We start from the raw sequence: 18,838 nt of genomic DNA, 5'->3' as shown, positions 1-18,838 counted from the left end.
CAGAGCAGCCTGGGAGCACACTCGGGATTCAAAGGCAATAAACAGCGGAAGGATCCAGCTCCCAGTTTCAAGAATTCCTCCTTTTTGCTGAGCCATGCTCTGGAAGCACGAGCCCTGTTTTGCTGTGAGCTGTGTGCAATAAAGCAGCTGCATCCCTTGGCTGGGTGGCTCTTCCAGGGGTGCCAGATGTTCTGCTTCGGACACGTCACAAGTGTCTTGCTTGAGGTTCAGACTTTCTGTCCTCTGGAGCTGCCCACTGGAGCTTTAGGGGGATTTTTCTATCCACCCTCCACCAGCTTTTCGCAGGAAGCAATAGGGACTGGGAGCAAACTGGGAAAGGTCTGGGTTTATCCCAGCCCCTGCTTGTATAAATAATCTGCAAGGAGAAAGCTGGATCGATGAGCAAAACACTTGCGCTGCCTTCCCACTGGCATAAAGGGTCTGGATAGAAACTGGTGTGTAAATGTGCCATAGTGAAGAGGGCCCTCAATGGACTTGGATTCAGAGCCCACAAATGACACAAGCCCCAGCTCCCACATGGGAGTTTCATCTTCCAAACCAGCCATGGTATTGGGAAAACCTTCCTATGGCTGTGCTGAACGACACACCAGTGAGCAGCAAGGTCCAGAGGCAGATCCCAGCCACCAAACCTGGCTGCACAAGGCCACACAGCTCACTGAGGGGCTGGAAAGATGCTCAATACCCAGGACAGCATCTCTGGGCCGCAAGGGGCAGGCAAGGTGATTTGGGAACATCTCTGGAGCGCAGCTGAGATGTGAGGCAAAGTAGGGCCAGGGCATTCGGGTGCCTTGTGGCCAGGTCAAAGGCTTTACTGCAGGGCCACGTGTCACTCACTGAAAGAGGGGGTTTGGGGAGAAGGAAGGAGGAAGGGGAAAGCTGAGAGGGGGGAAAGAGGAGGAAGAATTTAGTGAAGGAAGAGGGGCGCCTCTCATGGCTCTGGAGTGCCTGCCAAGTGCACGGTGGTGGGACAGAAGGATCCTGCCCTGCAAACAGCCTGCTTTTGTTGTGTCCTGAATGGGCCTGAATTCAGTTGGACAGAAAGAGGGCAGGTTCACACACAGTGGGACCAAACCTGGGCTCGGCTCTGGCCTGGCAGACCCAGAGAGCTCCAATCTCACCCGGGAGAGGTGAGAACCTCCACGAGGCAGGAGGTGCTGCAGGCCACGAGCAGCCCTGTTGATCCCGACGCCTTCCCAAAGCAGCTTCCTCCCGGGAGCACCCGGCTCAGTCCATTCCCAAAGCCTAAAGGCTGCCAGAGCGCTGCTTCACCCGCTGGGACCAGCAGAACCTCCCACCCCATTCCCGGGCATCTCCCCATGCGTGCTGCCCGCCCGGGCACGCTGTGCCAGCACGGAAAACAAGCCAGCTTCTAAAGAGTTAACGCTGCCAAACCCAGCCCGCTGGAGTTCCCACCTTCCCCAACCGCTCCTGGTTCAATTCACCCCCCCAGATGAAATGAAATTATCCGCCTCCTCTGCCCTCACCAGCGTCCTCCCTCCTTCCCATCCTTCCTCTCCCTCCTTCCACCCTTCCCGTGCCGCCACGCTGCGCTGGCACGGCCGGAGCACGCGTGTGCCGGGCTGCTCCGTGCTCCCACCACGTTAGCGGCGGCTGCCATGTTGAATTGCAAATCCGACATGATTCGACATCTTTTCTGCCCCCCTCGGCCGGTGGAGAACGAAAGCAGCACCCACAAGGCACGCACCCAGCCCCGGGTGGCTCCTGGGGGCATCCCGGGTGGCGGCGTGAGGGCAGGGACTGAAACCACCCTGCGGTCCTGCTCCAAGCACTGCCCGTAGGGACCTGCCTGTCTGCTATAGATCCCTCTCTATAGGAGACCGATTGTAAAGTCGGCTGGTTTAGCACCACGGGCCTCGATGGGAAGGGGGCTTTTTGGGGGGCAGGAGGCAGGTTACAGCAACAACAAAGCCACTGAGGAGCAAAAAAACGTAATTTCAAATCAAAGGCAAAAAAATAAAAAAAAAAGAAAAACCCAACCGCACGGACAAAAAAAACCCTAAAAAGGCAAAATTAAGAGTGAGGTTCGAGTTCGTACCAAGGCAGCAAAGAGACGCACCGTGGAAGAGAGCGGGTTTGTTGTGGAGTGGTGGCTGGATTTAGCTCCGCTTTCTCCGGACAATCACCGGGGAAGGATCCTTTTCCGAGAAAGGCCAGTTTGAGTGAGACAGCTTTTTTTTTCCCTTCTCTCGCTCTGCTCTCTCCCCTTTTCCTTCTCCTCGCAGCTCAACGCCAAGAAATGGGCGGTGCCTGGATGCCAGGCTCCATCCGAACGAGACACCCAAGGCCAACGGAGGCTGGCACAAAGGCGAGCTGGCAGGAATTCCTGCACTGGGAGCCGCGCGCCCTCGGGATGAGCCCCGACACCTCCCAGAAAACCAACCTCCGACACTGCCTGTTCCGGAAAGTTGCCCCGTTCGGTTCGATAACGCCCTGCCAGGGTCCAACACAGAGGGGAAAGCAAGGATAAGGGGAGGGACCCCCCCCCCCAAGACCTTCCTTTGCATCGACGCAGGTTAAACAAAAGGCCTGGGGAGATGAACTATTTTCTCCCACCCCCCGGCCTCCTTTTCCCGCCCGTCCGCCCCTCTCCTCCATCGCCGCTCCCAACATCCAGGCAGAAACGAGCCCTGGGCTCCCTCCTTCCTGGTTTTAGCACGACAGGAGGTGGCGGGTGCTTGAATAGGAGCACACACACCCAGCGCGAGAGGGAGCCGATGGCGGGGAGGAAATCAGAAAGGGACAAAAAACCCCGCACGCAAACAACAACCCACCCGCCATGGAGGGCGGTTGGAGCAGCCACCACCCAGGGTGGTGGTGTTGGGGGTGCTTTGGGTGCCAGGGGGGTGCCTTTGGCCTTATTCCTTCGCTGCCCTGGCACCTGGGTCATGGCGATTGTACGAGGGGAGCCGCAGCGGGCTGGGGCAGGCACGAGGAGGGGGGCAGCCGGGGTTGGCAGCGCTGCTGGGGAGATGCCAAAAGCCCCAAACAAAACACGTCTTCATCTCGCCTGCACCAGCCTGGGCGCGGGCGAGCGCGGGAGGAGAGGGAGGGAGAGGGAAGCGCACGCCGGGAGCGAGCCACCGCGCTCCGGCATGGGCCTGCGGCCACGTCCCTCTGCTTCCCGCTCCCTCGGCCCCCTTCTCCCTGCCCACCCGGCTGCTGCTGCCAAGTCCGAGTTGGCACCGCTCCCCCGGCTGCACCGAACAAAGCCGTCACCCAGCCCCGAGCCAGCGCTGACAGTAAGCAAAGTGACAGGCGCATCTTCCGCATGTTAATCCAACCGGCGAGGAGGCGATCGAGCAGCAGAGGCCCCCCCTTTTGATACCATGCACCCCCCCCCCCACGCTGCCACCGCCACCCCATGCATCCATCCCACCCTTGGCACCCGCTGGCCTCGTGCGGCCATGGCGAAGGCCCCCACCGGCAGCAGCACCGAAGCCTCTGAGTCGGCGAGGTTTAAACGGAGCCAAAGCCACGCTCGGCGGGCAAACGAGGCCACTCGGCATCTGCTGTACCTGTTCCCGCTGCCTTCATCTCGCCTTGGACGCGTGACAAGAGCGCACTCGCCTCTGGTGGGCTCTCCGAGCCGCGGGTCTGTAACCCTTTGCAGGAAGTTGGCACCGATCCCAGGTAGGACTTTACTCCCCGGCTCCCGCTTTCTCCCCCCACCTCCGCCTCCTGCTCCCTCCCCTCCGCTCCCCCACCCATCCTGTCCCTTGGGCCCCCCAAAAACACCACCCAGGCCCCTGCTCCCCCTCCGCACCGCTCGCCCGCCTCGGCGGCCAAGGGGCAACACGGAGGGCGGCTGCTGATGGCTGCTGGGTGCCCACCGAGCCCCTTCGCCCGCCACCGTGCCACACGTACCCTGTCAGGATGACCTGGGCAAGACACACAACAACAACTTCCTGCTCCGGCTCCCTAAAACGCCTGTTTCCACGCAGGGGTTAGGCGGCGCGGCGAGACGGGGGGAGCTGGGAGGAGGTTTGGGGGTTTGTCGTCATTGAACCATGCTTGCTTTTTTTTTCATATGCCTTTTTTTCCCCTTTTTTTTTAACATAGATATATTTCTTTTTCACCCAGCAGCCCCAGCCCAACACGAAGGAGAACAGGGGGGGAAAAAGAGAAATCAAATGGGAAGAGAACAGCTCCAAGTCGCCAGGACAATGCATGGGAAACGGGGAGATTAGCGTAGCTCTGGAAATGCATCGCGCCCGCCCCGTTCCTGCCCCGTTCACCCCCGCGCCTCGTCTCTTTTAATTCTCCCAGCTCCTGAATTATTCCAGTCCACGAGCGGGAGGGGAAACGCGCAGTCCGGAGTCCCTCGGAGCTGCCAAGAGCATTGCAACAGGAAAGAAAGGAAAGCGCGAGAGGGAGAGAGCCCGGCAGAGCCCTCACAATCAAGCAGCGAGAAGAGCAAGGAGAAATTAACATCCAATTAGTGCCGTGTTTAACGAGGGAGACAGAGGCGGCTGTTGTTTTATTGCCCTGTTCTTTTCAGGCGCAGCTGACAGGCAGCGTTAAGGCACCCCAGCTCCAAGTGACGTCATCAGATTTGATTTTTTTAATCATTTCTCTTCCCCCCCCCTTTTTTTTATCCCCCCCCCCCCCCTTTTTTCCTCCTCCAAGTTTCACAGCGACAGTCCCAGCAACTCGGCCAAGGAAATTTGGTACTTTCTCGTTCCCCCCCCCCCCTTCCATCTCCGGCCTCTTTCCTCCCCCCTTCCCCAGCCACCGACACCAACCCCGGAAAAACAACCGCGCCAAACCCACCCCAAAGGCTTTGTTCTTCCAAAAAAACACCACAAAAAAAAAAAGGAAAAGAGAAGGAAAATCATCATCATCATCATCAGAAACGCTGCGATCCGAGCCGCAGGGAGCCCGGAGGAGGTCTCTCCGCGTGCGCGTCCGGGTGCGTGCGTGCGGCTGTCCCCTCTCCCGTCCCTCTCCCCTTGTAAAACTTGGCTGCATGTGACGCTGCTCCGGCCTCCGCTGGCAGCCTGACAAGAGCCGCCCGGCGCAGGCGGCTCTTAAGGGAGAAAACTCCATTGCTAAAGATCACGGAATTAACACGTTTTCTGCAGGGGAAGCCTCGGCCAACGGCGGCCGCAGCCGCGGTGCGGATCTCACCGTGTCAGCAGGGAGCAGGGGGAGAGGAGAGGGAGCAAAACTGGATCAGAACCGGGGAGGCTTTTCCCCCCTTTCGCAACTCCCTGGGCCTCCTGCTTCTCCCCCGGGATGGGGGCCCAGTGCTGTGCAAGTGCCAAGGGAGGCATGCGGGGACCGTGGTGGCTGCAGGCAAAGGCATCCCGGCTGACCCCGGCCGGCCTCTGCTGCCACATCTGTCCCCAAAGCCTGGGATTGCCTCGGGAGGGATCAAACGCTGCTTGCTTCCCCCCAGAAAGCACTGCAAAGGCAGGAAGTGATGGGACAGCTCGGCTGGGGGGGGTTGGAGGGAGTTACCCCCCGTAAAAGGACCACAACAGCCAAGGGTGAGTGTGGAAAGCAGCATCCCCACGCTCTTTCCCTCCTTGTCCAAGCTGCCAGCATGGCAGGGCAGGCCACCACACCGAGCTCTCCTGCCAGGCCCTTTGTGCCCTTGTTTCCAGCCAGGATTTCCCTGTCCAGGGGGAGGAATCCAGGAGGACCCTGCTCCTCCAGAACCTCCCGCTCCGGGTGAACAGGACCATCCTGCTCCCACAGGGGACGGGGACAGGGCCACCTCGCTGCTGGCGCCTGGGTCCAATACGAATGCCCACCCTGAGCAATTCCCAGTCCCACCTTCCCGGCAGCAGGATCTCCTCCCCAAGGGTTACTATTGTATAGATACTCGTGAGGAGTTCTCTGCTGTGAGCTCGGCGCTGTGGGAGAGCAGCTCAAGCAAACAGCCTGCTCGAGGGCAGCCGCACGGGCACTTCCTTATGCACAGCCACAAGCAGGGGCCCCTCCATTGCTGCTGGGGCTGGTGAGGGCTTGGCAAGGGGAGCTGGCAGCCCCTGGCCTTTCTGCTGACCAGACACCAGGGTGATGGGCACCGTGCAGTCACTACGACAGTTTGGCTGGGCTGCTTTTGCACCTGGCTCCGCAGCAGGAAGGGCAGCGCGGCCGGGTGGGGGTTTGGGTTTAACTGAAGGCTCCTTAGCAGGACGATGCAATCGTTCCGAACTCAGCTGCGCTTTTCCTGGGTACCAAAGGCTTTGCCAGCACCGAAACCCCATCAGATCCAAGTGTCCAGGCCTGGCACAGGGACCCGGAAGCCTTGACCTGAGTTTCCCTCTCCTGGTTGCTTCCCTTCTCTGCCAGCGGCTGGGAGCAGGTGAGGCCAAAGCCCCGGCAATCTCTGCTTTGCACTGATAAACCCCCAGGGCCCCGGCCGGCAGTGACCTCCACCCAGGCCGCCTCTGGGCAGGAGAAAGTCAATATTTGAAGCCAGCTCTGTTTCCTGGGCTGATCAGGGAGCACTGGGGCCATTGGTGGGAGAAATCCCCGGCTCCATCGCAGGCACCGGGCCCAAACCTCCTCCCACAGCCCTTGGTTTGCTCTCCCGGCCACAACTTTCAGCCTAGATCTCATCTCCTACGGGAGCAGGGCCCCATCAGCTACATGAGAACCAGCACCCAGGGCCAGGCAGCAATTTAAGGGAGGAAGGTGCCCAGCCAGGGTTTGGGTTGTCCCAGACTTGCCTTGCTCCTGGTGTAGACACTGTCCCCATGGTGGAACACCTCAAAGGAAGCATGGGATGAGAACCAGGGACAGAAATGGGAGGAGGTAAGGGAATATTTAATCTTCCTATAAATGGCAGCCCTTACTTCAAGGTAAGACAGTGCCCTGAAAGCTTTGAAACGTGGCTTTCATTTAAAGTGACCAAAACCTCTATTCGAGTGATGTGCTTCCAGCAAAGCTTGGGGGTCCCAGTGAACTGGGCAGAAATTGGTGGCAGGGTGCTTGCTCTGGTGCAGATTTACTTAAATCCCTGAAGTGAATTCCTCAAAGGAAATTGCCCTTTACATTGCAGTGGCTGCAGCCAGGCTGTGCATGGGGTGTCAGAGGTTTTACAGGCGTGTGACCAGCAAAAGGTGACCTTAACTTTGAGGATAAAGGCTCATGTATGCTCCACAGGAGGTGCTGGGTGATCTGGGAGATACAATGCCCAGTGTTGGGGTAGGCAAGAAATCAGCTCATGTGACAAAAGGTCCTGGGGTGAGGATGGAGCAGCTGAGCCCGTCCAAGGGGGTCTCCATCAGCCCTCCCACAAGAGCTCAGGGTCAAAAACTCTTCTCTGTGAGGGTGCTGAGGCGCTGGCACAGGGTGCCCAGAGAAGCTGTGGCTGCCCCATCCCTGGCAGTGTTCAAGGCCAGGTTGGACACGGGGGCTTGGAGCAAGCTGCTCTATGGAAGGGGTCCCTGCCCGTGGCAGGGGTTGGAACTGGAGGAGCTTTAAGGTCCCTTCAAGACAAACCAGGCTGGGATTCTATGATTCAAAATTCCAAATACCCACTTTCATGTGTGGGTGCACCCAGTGCCATTTGCTCAGCCTACACCCCCCAGCTTCCATGGAGCTGTGGAAGCTCAGAGGGAATGTGAGTTTGCAAGAAGCTGTATCAGCCCCTGCTAGGGGAAGAAACTGAAGGAAGTGCCCGTCTCAAACTGAACCCTTCCCTGAGGGAGGGTGCCTGCTGTGCAGAAAATAATGCCACCTTTAATAAAAAGAAACACCCAAGTTAGCTGTTTTAGAGCTGTATTTTGGAGCAGAGTTAAATCCTCTTGGAAATCATCTCTGGTGTTAGGGAACAGGACCATGCATTATTTAACTTCTGTTACTGTAACACAAACCGTTTGGGAGGAAGGGAGGAAAGTCAGGACCCACTTCACAACACCGAACGGAGCTGGGTTCAGGCTGCTGGTCCCAGCATGTACCAGCACTGCCCCAGAAGCCCTGGCTGGGAGGTGTGGATCGAACCTGTCTGACGCAGGAAAAGCCCTGTGCCACGGCAGGCTGGGGTCCCAGAGGACCAGGAGATGTGACCCCTCACAAGAACCTGCTCAAGGACCCCAAAGCCTCCTCACAGGGAGTGCAGCAACACCTCTGTGCAAAAGACTGCTCTGTGGGGGAACCAAAATGGGGAATCAGCCTGGCTGCTGTGGCAGCACAGACTGGTGCAAATAAACCTCCTGTCTGGAGAGCTGAGGGTAAATCCCTCCCTGCTGTCACCAGTGAGCTGCTTACGTGAGAGCCAAACGTGCACAGGGAGCCCTGGATCCCGGCGCCTTGCAAGCCTTTGGACAGCTCAAGGTTTGTTCCTTCATTCCAGCCCTGGACCGAGCGCTGCTCCTGCAATGCTGGGGCTCCTGGTGCTGCTGACAGGGAGATGCTCCTGTGGTGCCACTGTGCCAGTGCAAGCAGGCCCCATGCCCCCTGGGAAATGGACACCCAGGATACACCCAGCAGCTCTGTGGGATGTATCCTACCTATATCAGCCCATCCTGCTACAAAAAGCCTTCCCAAAGCAGTTGCCATCACAGCACACAGCCCTCCCTGAGAGCTCTCTCCATGTCCAAGACCCAACACCACTCCTGAGCCAAGCTGTGCCTCTCCCTTTGCAACTGTGCCGCTCTTTATAGTGGGAAGTGTTTCCCTTTTCTGTTTCCGATACTCCAGTTTCCCTCTCACACCCTGGGAGATGCTGAGCTTCCTACTGCTCAGGTACCCTCAAAACCTCAAATACAGGTCGCAGGGTTGATCTCGCTCAGGATGAGCCATGCCAACCTTTGCCCTCTCCAGAGGAGAAGAGCCAGGAAGCTGGTCAGCTGCTGTAGCCTTCCCAGCAAGGAGATCCTGGATCTCCCGCTGCTCCCCAGCTCAGGCAGAATGAAGCAGTCTTTTGTCCCTCAATCAGTATCTGGGCATTTCCTGGTTTCCCAGACTCCTAGAGCCATAAACTGGACCAAAGAGACAAGTCAACGCTCTTCTGCTCTCTGCTGCACATCCTGGTTGAAACAGCCATGAGGATGGAGCTTTGGTCCAGCTGGAGCCTGAAGCAAGATGTCCAGAAGCCAACTTGGTGCTGGCCTTACTGGAGAGGAGGCATCTTATTCTGGCACCACGGGATTTGGATCAAAAACTAAAACTATACAAGTGTCAAATCAAGCTCAGGGTTTCTTGAGCAGTCCAAGTTCACCACCTCTCCCTGCCCAGGAGTCAGTCAATGGGGAAGCGGGCGGCTGGGACGGGAGCTCTGCGGAAGAGCAGGCTGGAGCCACGGAACAGCTGCCCCTGGGGAGGAGGAGGAAGAGAAAGTGCAGGGTCAGGGCAGCCACACTGGGACCTGGTTTAGCAGGGGCTGACTCCTGCGCACTGCAAGGCCTGAGCACCCTGCGGTGCTACAGAGAAAGTGGGGTTTCAGCCCCATGGGTGCTGCAGTTGGGCCTTTCCCCCATGGATATGGAACAGAGGAGGGCAGAGCCACCTTCCTTTGCTGCATGCAATGCATTGGCTAAAAGGCTGCAGGCTGCCAGCTCAGGGCACGTAACAGGCAGAGCAGTACTGCCATGCTGGGCACCAGTGCCACAGCTGGAGGGTGAAAACAGGCTACAGCACGTGAAGAACGTGGCTCAGGAACCTCAGGAAGGAGCATCGGGAGCCCCAAGCCCTGCGTGTGCCCCTCACCTGAGCACTCAGATGCCTCCAGCAGTGGATCCAGGATGTGAATGCAGGAGCGTAGGGAGGGAGGCCGGCACGCAACCTGCACGGCAACAAGGAATAGCTGAGGAATAGCTGTGGAGGTGTCACATTATCCCACAGGTAACACAAGAGCAGCAGTCAGTGTAAGTGAGGACACAGAACAGCGTCTGCACTGGGCTGAAGGCCAAACGACCGGCTCATTATTTACAATGCAACAGATCATGTGATTTAATTACCCCTGGAGTGTTACCTGCACGCATTAATCCAGGACTATGCACTGTATCTACACCTTCAAGAGCCAGCAGATACTTGGAAAACACCACACCAGCACCTTGGATCCAGTCTCTTTCCCACAAGCATGAATGCAGAACATGTCTTGTAGCAATGGGACTGAGAAAGCCAGCTTGGTCGTGCCCCTGTCTGCACCCATTGCTGTGTGCAGCTTTGCTTTCCCTTGTGCTGCTCCCCAGCACAATCCCTTTGATCCCTCCTGCCTCCAGTCTACTTCAGACTGGGCCACACCACCACAACTCCCCGTTTCTCTCCACTTGAGCTTTTGTGCTGCTCTTGGCTGTATCCTCTGATCTAAAATTATAAGCAACCTGGGACAGGAAAGGAGATGGCTCTGTGAGGTGCCATCGAGTTTATGGCTCTGTATGAAAGCTTTACGATCGTTAGCAGAGGATTCAGCCAACAAGGGGCTGGAAGAAAGGAAGGGAAAGCCTTAGATCTCAGTGTGATGGACATACCCACAGTTGTTCACTGCCATGAGATCTCCCACGAGAAGGAATGGGTACGTCAGCATGCTCACAGCAATCTGAAAGCAGAGAAAACCAGTAGCCTCTCTAATGTTCACCATGTCAGAAAACCTATTCCCAGCTTTGGCATGTCAGAGAAGTTATCTTCATTTGGATATAAGGGACAGAGCAGCCTTTGCCCCAAACCATGAGCTCTCACCCCACAGATGGCAGGAAGAGGAGAAATGACACAGCAGTTTCCTACGTACCCCTATCACGAACTTAGTGTAGCTCCGGATCACCGATGCCTGGCTGAACTGCAAAGAGAAACCAAAGGGACTGTGGAGGAGCTGGCTGACCCCAGGCTGTCACTGTCACTGGGTGGCATCCCTCTGAGCCTCAAACACAGGGCACGTGGCAGGGGAACAAAGTAGAAAGCCACAGTAACCACGCTACATCCCAGCTGGGAATCAGGGAAGACATTTGCTATCAAAGCTGATTCCCCCCCCAAAGTGCAGCTGAAACAGCCCTGAGCAGATGCAGCATCTCAGCCCTTTCACAGGGCTGTATTCAAAGCCCAGTGTCTGTATTCAATGACCCCCCACTTCCTGTTACCTCCTTCCACGTGCAGGCACTTGGGATGGGCCCCCCAACCCCTCCACTGGGCACTTGCACTCACGTTATCATCCACAGCATAGGTGTTGATGAAGTGAGCCAGCAGGTTGCAGCACCAGAGGAAGATGACGTCCCCCAGGATGTGAGGAACTAAACCCCTGCAAGGGTGAAAAGAGGGGGGTGAGGTGCAGAAGGGTCCCAAGTGCTGCCTTCTGAGGTGCTCAGCCCTCCCTCCACCAGCACAGAGGAACCCCACTCCCCCAGAATGCATCTTTGCTTTGGGAGGAAGTGAAAGGGAGAAGGGAAGAGCCCCCCAGCCTTCAAACGTGGTCCTACATGTGCTGCAGCTGCTCCAGCCAAGGGATGCTCTGGGGTAGGAAGTTTGGGATCTGTCATTCAGACACGACTCAGCCAAGTCACCTTTTTCTACCCCAAATCCCTCCTTGGCCAGCTCCTGCTCTGAAATCCAAGTGAGACACAGATGAAGTGGATCTATCAAGCTCGTTTTACAGATGCTCTTCTGGATGCAGAATGAGAAGTTCATCTCTGGACTCTTCCTCCTTTTAGAAATTAAAATGAGGGGGTTGTTCCTGCAAAACCCACTACTGCAACATGGGATTAACAGGGGGCAGCACTCCGGTCCCTCTGATTTCCCCCAGTTCCCTGCTGCCCTCCGGAAGCATGGCTAAAACATTAACAGAACGGTTCAAAGGGTTTCTCCAGGTCAGCCCTTCTCCAGCATCTGCTGCACCACTGCAGGCATCGAGCACAGAGCCTCCTGCTTTGGCTGTGTGGTTGTTGCATTGCAAAAGGATCCCGGTGTGCATTAAAGCTGTGTTTCACCAGCAGATGCGTTCAGTTCTGAAAATGAGCCTGTTGAGCCACCCGAGTGTTTGCTGGGCTGGAAAGAGCCACCTCCAAGCACACAAATCCAAGTCATTCCTGCTGCCCATGTGGAGCAGGGACCAGTTTTGCTTCCTGCAGCAGCAGCACAGTCGGGACCACACGCTCTGCTCCAGCCTGCCGCTTGCCTGGGGTTGGGGTTTATGCTTCTTGCAGACACACTGTATATTGTCAAGGCTCCAGCAGCTCTGGAGATGCTGCCCAGGTCTCAGGGGCTGGGCACAGCAGAAGTCTTTAATAGAAGAGATGTGATAGATGGGAGCAGCAGCCAGGACAAGGAAATCAAAGCTCTCTGGTCCCAAGGAGAAGGTCTGTTTTGTGTTTAGCTTTCAGCCTTTGAGAAAAAAAATCCTTTCTTTAACTCAGTCAGGTCTGAAGCAGGCTCCTGAGCTGCTGCAGATACAACAGGGGCTTAACAAAGTCCAGAAACGGAGGCTGGGCCGTGGCAGCCAGGTAAGGAAAACCTTACCCATCTGTTGATAGAGAATCACATCGTTTGTTCCATGTGCAGTAACCATCCATCCCTCTTTCTCCTCCATCATCAAAGCAACCATGGCTGCTGGGCCCAAACTTATGGGGTGACTGGAGACCAGGGCTCTGAGAGCTGCAGGAAGGGGCTTAAAAACCCAAATTCATTTGTGCTCAAGCCTGGTGAGATGCCCAAGGAAATCTGGACTAGGAATATTTGTAAAAGAGAAGTCATTAAAAACTAGAACAGGAGCAGGCAGATGAGGAAGGCTGTGATGTACAGCGATGTGACCCAGCAGTAGAAACCCCATCTTCAAGCTGGCCATGCACAGCAGTTTTGGAGCCCAGGGAACATCCTTCTGGCCTGCTGGCAGGCAGGAGACTGCTGCAGATATGAGGGGAAGGAGATATGTCCATCCCCTGAAAGTGTTTCTCTCCAGCCATGCACACATCCAGAGCGTGCCACTGTTGGTACTGCACAGATACTGTAAGGCCACCAGAAACAAGAGATTTTAATGGTTTTAATGGAGCAATGATTTTTAAGGGAGAGGATGTGTTTTGATTGCTGGGAGGGCTGGGAGCAGGAAAGCAGCAGTTTGGTCCTACAGATGCAGTTTGTGCTCCCCCCCCCCAGCAGTGTGATTTCCTAGTGGGGCTGTAGAGCACCTACAACTTCAGAGCCCTCCTGAGACATTTTGGGCTGTGTTAAAGCCTTTCCTGTGAGCTATTAAGTTTGATTAGGCTCCCAACAGTGTTTGGTTTATGTGGATAGAAGGAAATGCAGCAGCTCCTTTCACATTTACTCCTCAGGACGTGGAGGGGAAGGAGGACTGCAGCCATGCCCCACACACAGGGAACATCCCAGAGGAACCTGTATTTAATGGAGATCTGGGGCTGCACAGCTCAGCAGAGAAGCTGTGGGCTGCAAAAGGAAGATGTAGGGACACTGAAACTGATGGGAGCTCTGCAGACCTCAAGCCCTTTTCCCTTGAGGAGAAGCGGATCACAGGTGATACCCCCTCCGACTGCTTGCCTCTCCCTGATGCATTCAGCTTTTATCTGGAGGCCCAGATTTTGTGATTGCAGAGCCAAAGGCATCAGGCCTGAAACCCCCTCCAGAAATGTCAGAGCTGCCTTTACTATTGTTGACACACTAAGTGAGTTATCTCCCCACTGGGAGTAGAGGCAGCACGTGGTTCTGCTTTTATGTAGATGGGGAAAAAAAGGCAAAAAGCATTAAATAAGGGTTCAAGCAAAAAGGTGTCCAATAGAATTCCACTTCAGGGATGCCACCAATTCACCACCACGCCTCATAAGCAGCTGGAAGCACCTTTCAGCTCCTTCTGGTCCAGTCAGCAACGTCACTGAGCTGGGCAGCATCATGATCCCACCGTACAGGCAAACAGGCTCATTACAAGCACCCATGGTGCTCCTCAAGGAATGTGCTTCTTACCCAGCCCCTGGCTTTTATTTCAACAAGGGGTCTCACTGTTGCACTTGATCTTGGTGCCTGTTGCACAAACAAGTGCTTTAAATGGCCCTTCACTGAAACACAAGGAAGCATCAAAGGAAAAAGAGAAAGGTATGAAAAAAACTACTGGGTTTCTCTGGGCTCTCAAGGTTCGAGTGAAGATAAGATCTGGGTCAAACTTAATGGCCAAGCTGGAATGCTGTCAAAGCCACAGATTTAATCTGTACTCATGGGAATGATGTGAGAGTCCCAGGGTCAGGCAATGTTCTGGAGCTCAGCACCACTCTGAGGTTGGCAGAGCAGCCAGGAGAGCCACCAGTGCCCTTGGACTACAGGAGAACGTACTGAAATAACTCACGTACACAAAGAATCCCAGGATCCCTTCTTCCTTAAGTATCCTGCCAATGGCACTGAACACACCACTGCCAAGGAAGGAAAAGAGCTGTAAGTGTCAGGGGTTCCTCCATCTCTGTCCTGTGCAGCTTCACACATACTCTGCAGCCACCAGGCGCAGCAGTGGCACCCCAGCCATTGTGCCAGCACTGCAGTGTGGCTCTGCAGCTCTGTTCTTGCTGCTTCTCCACAGCCCGTGAAGGAGGGTCAGGTCTGCCCAGGAGAACAGCCAACTTGCTGACAGCCACTCAAATGCTGAAGCTAGAAGAGCTCTGCTTGGCTTTGTGAGAGTGAATACACGTGCTGCAACCACAGCACATCACATGCTTTGATTCAGCTGATTCTCAGCCCAAGAACCCTGTGCTGTCTCTGGAAGCTTGTGCTGGCTGTCATGGGTTAGCATGCTTTCACGTGGCTGCACGTGTAGTTTTGCCCTGCAGAGGGACAGGCTTGGAAAAACTCTTGCAGGGCTGCAGCAGTGTTTTGTGTTACCTACTCTGCCTCCCTGCTGGCTTCCCTTCCTATTAACACCTGAAGCAAAACGGCAGGAGACGCACTGTGTGATGAAAGGTGTGTTACAGCCACCAAAACCCCCGTGGGCACAAGGCAGAACCAAGGCAGCCTGGGTACAGAGCCCAGGCTTCCCCTGCACCTTCACCCTGCAGTCACTCACCCTCTAAGCACAGCTCAGATTCACTTTCTGGCCACCCAGACCTCCTGGGTTGCCACATCTCCCACTGCACAGAGCACCCGGCACTGCTGACTCCCACTCATGCTTCTGTGTGCCCAAACCCTTGAGAGCTGCAGCCACTCACCTGTACTTGACTTCCCGGCCTATGAACTGAACCATGCAGCGCATAGAGATCACTAGGAGGAGAGAAACACAGGGCTGGCAAAGAAACAAAACCTGTTTGGGTTGCAATGGATGTGAAGGAAAACACAGCCTGACCCTTCTGCCCTCCTTCCCTCAAGCTGTGTCACCTCCAGCTCCTCTCGGTGGTCCTCATTAGAAACTGGTGACCTCCCTGGTACTGTGAGTGATGGAAGGGATTTCTGGCCCTAACCCAAATGGGGTCTATAGGATGAAGTCTTGGATGAATGAATGGAGTACCTCACTGCTCTGCTGGGTTGGTCCTTGAAGTCCAACCCAAGTGTCAGCCTCCCAGAGAGGCTCAGACCTGCATCTGCTCTGATTTCATACAAAGTAATTTATGATAAAGAAGCACATGAAGTAATCAGGGTTTTGGGGTGACCCCCAGTCCAGGGAGAGCTGCCAGGCAGCAGGACAGGACTCACCGTGCAACGGATGCGAGACAACACGGGACATGCACTGCATCATCATCTCATGGGAGGTCTGGGAAGAAACAAACCCACACAGGTGTGAAAAGCAGCTCTGCTCCACCTGCACGGCTCAGGCCTTTCCCTCAGCACAGGGAAACCCGTATCAAGTCCCCTTTTGAAATCTGTTGCTCATGGCAGACCTCTGTTCCTATGAAATATTCCACAGGTGGACACAGAGTGGCTACTATATCCCACAACCTTCCCACCCAGAGGTTCTCTCGAAGTAATTCCACCCACAGCCCACAGTTTAAGGTGTGTGCCTGCTTTCCAGGCACATCACTGCGATCTCCCTGATCACCCATGAAGATGCAACATCCCCTTCTCACCTCTTTCACCACTTTCCTAAGGGAGGTCTTCACATCATCCTTGTTAGAAACGTGCTCCATGTCTTCCAGTGGACAGGCCTGAGCAGAAGGAGAAGAAACAGGGTCAAAACTGAAGGAGACACTGACCCAAACCCCTCAGTGTCTGAGGACAGGAGGAAACCAAGAGCAATTGTGCTCTAGATGGGAGGAGAAAAACAGGCAAGAGGGGAAAAGGAGAAGGAAGGATGGGAAGTAAAACAGGAGAAAAGACGGGTTGTTTGAATTAAATGAAAAACAGGTTTAAAAAGAAGTTTGGGGGATATGAGCACTGTTCTCCTCCTGTCCTGGAGGAGTATTCTGAGCCCTCAGGAGGGATTTGGGCTCTTTAGTCCTCCACGTGCAGTCGTGGCCTGGGGCAGGCACACGCAGGCTCTCTGCAGTAGCACCAGCCACCCCGGCAAGCTGATTTATGGAGAGAAAAGCTGACCTTTACCTTCTTCACACTCCCTCTGGTGATGGTTGATAAAGTGCTTGAGATGAGGCGAGGAGTAAGACCACGGAAGAGGCCTCTCTTCCCATCCACTTCCACAATGTGTCTGGCTGGGTAAGAAAACACCAGGCTGCTGTCAGCTGGGAGCCAGAGCACCCCAAAGACCTCCAGCCAAAACCACACTGTAGTGATTTAGTGTAACAGCCCCAAACTTCATATAGGATGTACAGAATCCTTAAGTATTCCCTGTCATCTATCTGATCTGGAAGGACAGCTCCAGTATTTTGGGCTGCTCCCCATCTTTTGACTCTTTCGCTCACCTGGAACGGCTACAAGGTGGATTGACTGGAGCGGGGCAGGGAGGGATCATCTCATGTGCTGTGTGGTGTCATCTCCTCCCTCCTCCACCCTGGGGATTAACATGGATTCCACAAACCCACCTTCAGTTCCTGCCCCACCACCGTCTCCCAGGCAAACTTCCTTAGGTCTCCAGCTGAAACAACGGATCCCAATTTCCCCCTGACATAACAAGGTGGAACACAACCCGCTACATGCCTGTGAGTACTGCTCATATCCCCCATCCTCTGCTGTCCCAAGCTAAGATCAGCGCATCTCCATCACCCACCCATTTGGAAAATGCATATTCCAAAGGGCAGCATCAGAGTGTTTCCAGCTCTGGGTGGCCCAGGATGGGTTTGGGATCAGCCCAACCTGGCTTTCAGAACCGTGTGCTCCCCTTCCCCACAGCAAACCCCCTGGGAAAGCAACCCCCGAGGTCACGGAGCATCCACCCGCCTCTCCCGTGCTGCTCCAGCCGCAACGAGAGAAAAAAGTCACTTTTTTTCCTTCTAAACATATTACCTTCCCCTTTTCTTGGGATTTCTGTCCGTTTAGGGCTCCATCTACAACACAAACGAGGAGGGCAGGGGGGCGAGTTATTGCAGGGCTGCTTGGTAGCAAAGGCAGGCGCTTTGCTGTCTCTAACACACACCAAACCCTCCACCAACAAACCTGCCCCACCTAAACCCCCACCAACCCCTCTGCTACGGTGTAAGCTCAGAGCAATGTGCCACGGGAAGGGGATGAAGCACCAACACCGGGGCCACCACCTCCTTCTCCCCACCAACAGGTAGGGACGTCTGTGCCTTACAACCAGCTGTTGGGGTTTATGTCTCGCTGCAGCCTCCGGCTGATTCCAGTGGGGATGTGGGAGTGCTGCTGGGGGTCAGCAGCTCCCAGCCCTGATTTTAGGCAGGACCTTGAGCTGGCAGCAAGGGATGTTCGCTCACCATAGGTGAAGAAGCCGGGCAGGTAAAGGACTTTCCTTCCCAGCACGTTTCTTCCAATGGTTGGAGGTAGTGGCTCATGCCCGACCTGCAAGAGAAACCCTATGAGCAGGCTCCTGTTTGGCATTCCCAAAGCTCCTGAAGCCATGCAGCCTCTATCCCGGCATCCGCGAGCTGCCAAAGGGCCCTGCTCTCGCTGCTGCCCTCAGATAAATGGGGATCCCATGGCACTGGCAGTCCCTTTCCCACCGCAGGGCACACGGGGTCCTCAACCCTCCCATTCTGGGGGGTCCCTACTACGGAAGCTCTCAGGACACCCTTTACACAGGCATTTCCCACCCCTCCTTATGCAAGAGCCCCCAGTGCAGAGGGGATCCTCACCCCCCCACCCCTTTATAGGCGTCCCCACCGGACGCGGTGTCCCAATCCCATCACAGGGGGGGTCCCCACCCCACAGGGCTCCCCGCTCCCTGTTACAGGCAGCAGGTCTCTCTCTGAGCCAGGCCGCCCGGTTCCACAGCTGCCCTCGCCTCCCGGTCACACAGGGACCCCCCATTTCACAGGGGTCTCCTGGTTCACACAGCGCTCGCTACAGGGGCACCACAGAGGAGCCCACCCCCGGCCCCCCCGGTGCCCCCGGACCTGCACGAGCAGCTTCACGTAGAGCAGGGGGTGGCTGGCGGCGGCGAGCCCCGCGCCCAGCGCCACCAGCAGCGCCTCGCTCCCCTCGGGGGGCCCCGCGGCACCGCCAGGGGGCGCCGGCGCCGCCGGGGGCAGCGGCGATGCCACCGCCGCCATGGCCCCGCCGCCACTGCGCCTGCGCTGCCCGCACCGACGGTGCGTCCTACGTCACCGCGCCGGGCGCGGGGGTGGGACCATGGAGTACAAGGAGGGAGGGGAGCGGGGGGAACCATTGCGGCGGGGGGGGACATGGAGGTGTAATTGGAGGGAAGGGACATGGGATCATGGGATGGTTGGAAAAGCGATTTAATGCATCAAGTCCAACCCTTACCCCAGCACTGCCGAGGCCACCCCTAACCCACGGCACTGAGGCCTCGTCTCCACGCTGTGTGAACACTTGCAGGGACGGTGACTGCAGCCCTGCCCTG

The 18,838-nt window shown here is 56.1% G+C and overlaps 1 protein-coding gene across 2 annotated transcripts; it reads right to left on the bottom strand.

The window, feature by feature from the left end:
• Positions 1 to 7,759: 7,759 nt before the first annotated feature.
• MTCH1 (mitochondrial carrier 1) lies at positions 7,760 to 18,560 on the bottom strand. 2 transcript variants are annotated; one of them, XM_062625628.1, is made up of 12 exons: positions 18,372 to 18,560; positions 17,733 to 17,817; positions 16,447 to 16,553; positions 15,975 to 16,052; positions 15,604 to 15,661; positions 15,123 to 15,174; positions 14,277 to 14,336; positions 11,137 to 11,230; positions 10,727 to 10,774; positions 10,470 to 10,537; positions 9,706 to 9,781; positions 7,760 to 9,312 (listed from the first exon to the last, which is right to left on the bottom strand). In XM_062625628.1, the coding sequence occupies exons 1-12, from the start codon at positions 18,525 to 18,527 to the stop codon at positions 9,238 to 9,240; spliced, it is 957 nt and encodes a 318-aa protein (XP_062481612.1). In that variant the 5' UTR covers positions 18,528 to 18,560; the 3' UTR covers positions 7,760 to 9,237. The 2 variants fall into 2 exon arrangements, with proteins under 2 accessions (XP_062481612.1, XP_062481611.1); XM_062625627.1 differs by lacking the exons at positions 7,760 to 9,312; positions 9,706 to 9,781 and adding an exon at positions 9,865 to 10,322 and having other exon boundaries at positions 18,372 to 18,545.
• Positions 18,561 to 18,838: the final 278 nt, after the last annotated feature.

This window comes from Pezoporus occidentalis, unplaced genomic scaffold (assembly GCF_034315485.1).
Source record: "Pezoporus occidentalis ecotype Australia unplaced genomic scaffold, CSIRO_AGI_Poc_V1 ctg280, whole genome shotgun sequence".
Taxonomy (NCBI): Eukaryota; Metazoa; Chordata; class Aves; order Psittaciformes; family Psittacidae; genus Pezoporus; species Pezoporus occidentalis.
The sequence above is the reverse complement of the archived record's forward strand: the minus strand, read 5'-3'. Positions and strand labels throughout refer to the sequence as shown.

Bases quoted from the DNA above. Each gene is read 5' to 3' on its own strand.
- MTCH1 (XM_062625627.1), bottom strand. From the start codon at position 18,527: ATGGCGGCGGTGGCATCGCCGCTGCCCCCGGCGGCGCCGGCGCCCCCT. The intron at 16,053-16,446 runs GTAAAGGTCAGC...CCTTCTGCTCAG, and splicing joins CCAGAGGGAGTGTGAAGAAG to GCCTGTCCACTGGAAGACAT. The intron at 15,175-15,603 runs GTGAGTCCTGTC...CTCTCCTCCTAG, and splicing joins TGTCTCGCATCCGTTGCACG to TGATCTCTATGCGCTGCATG.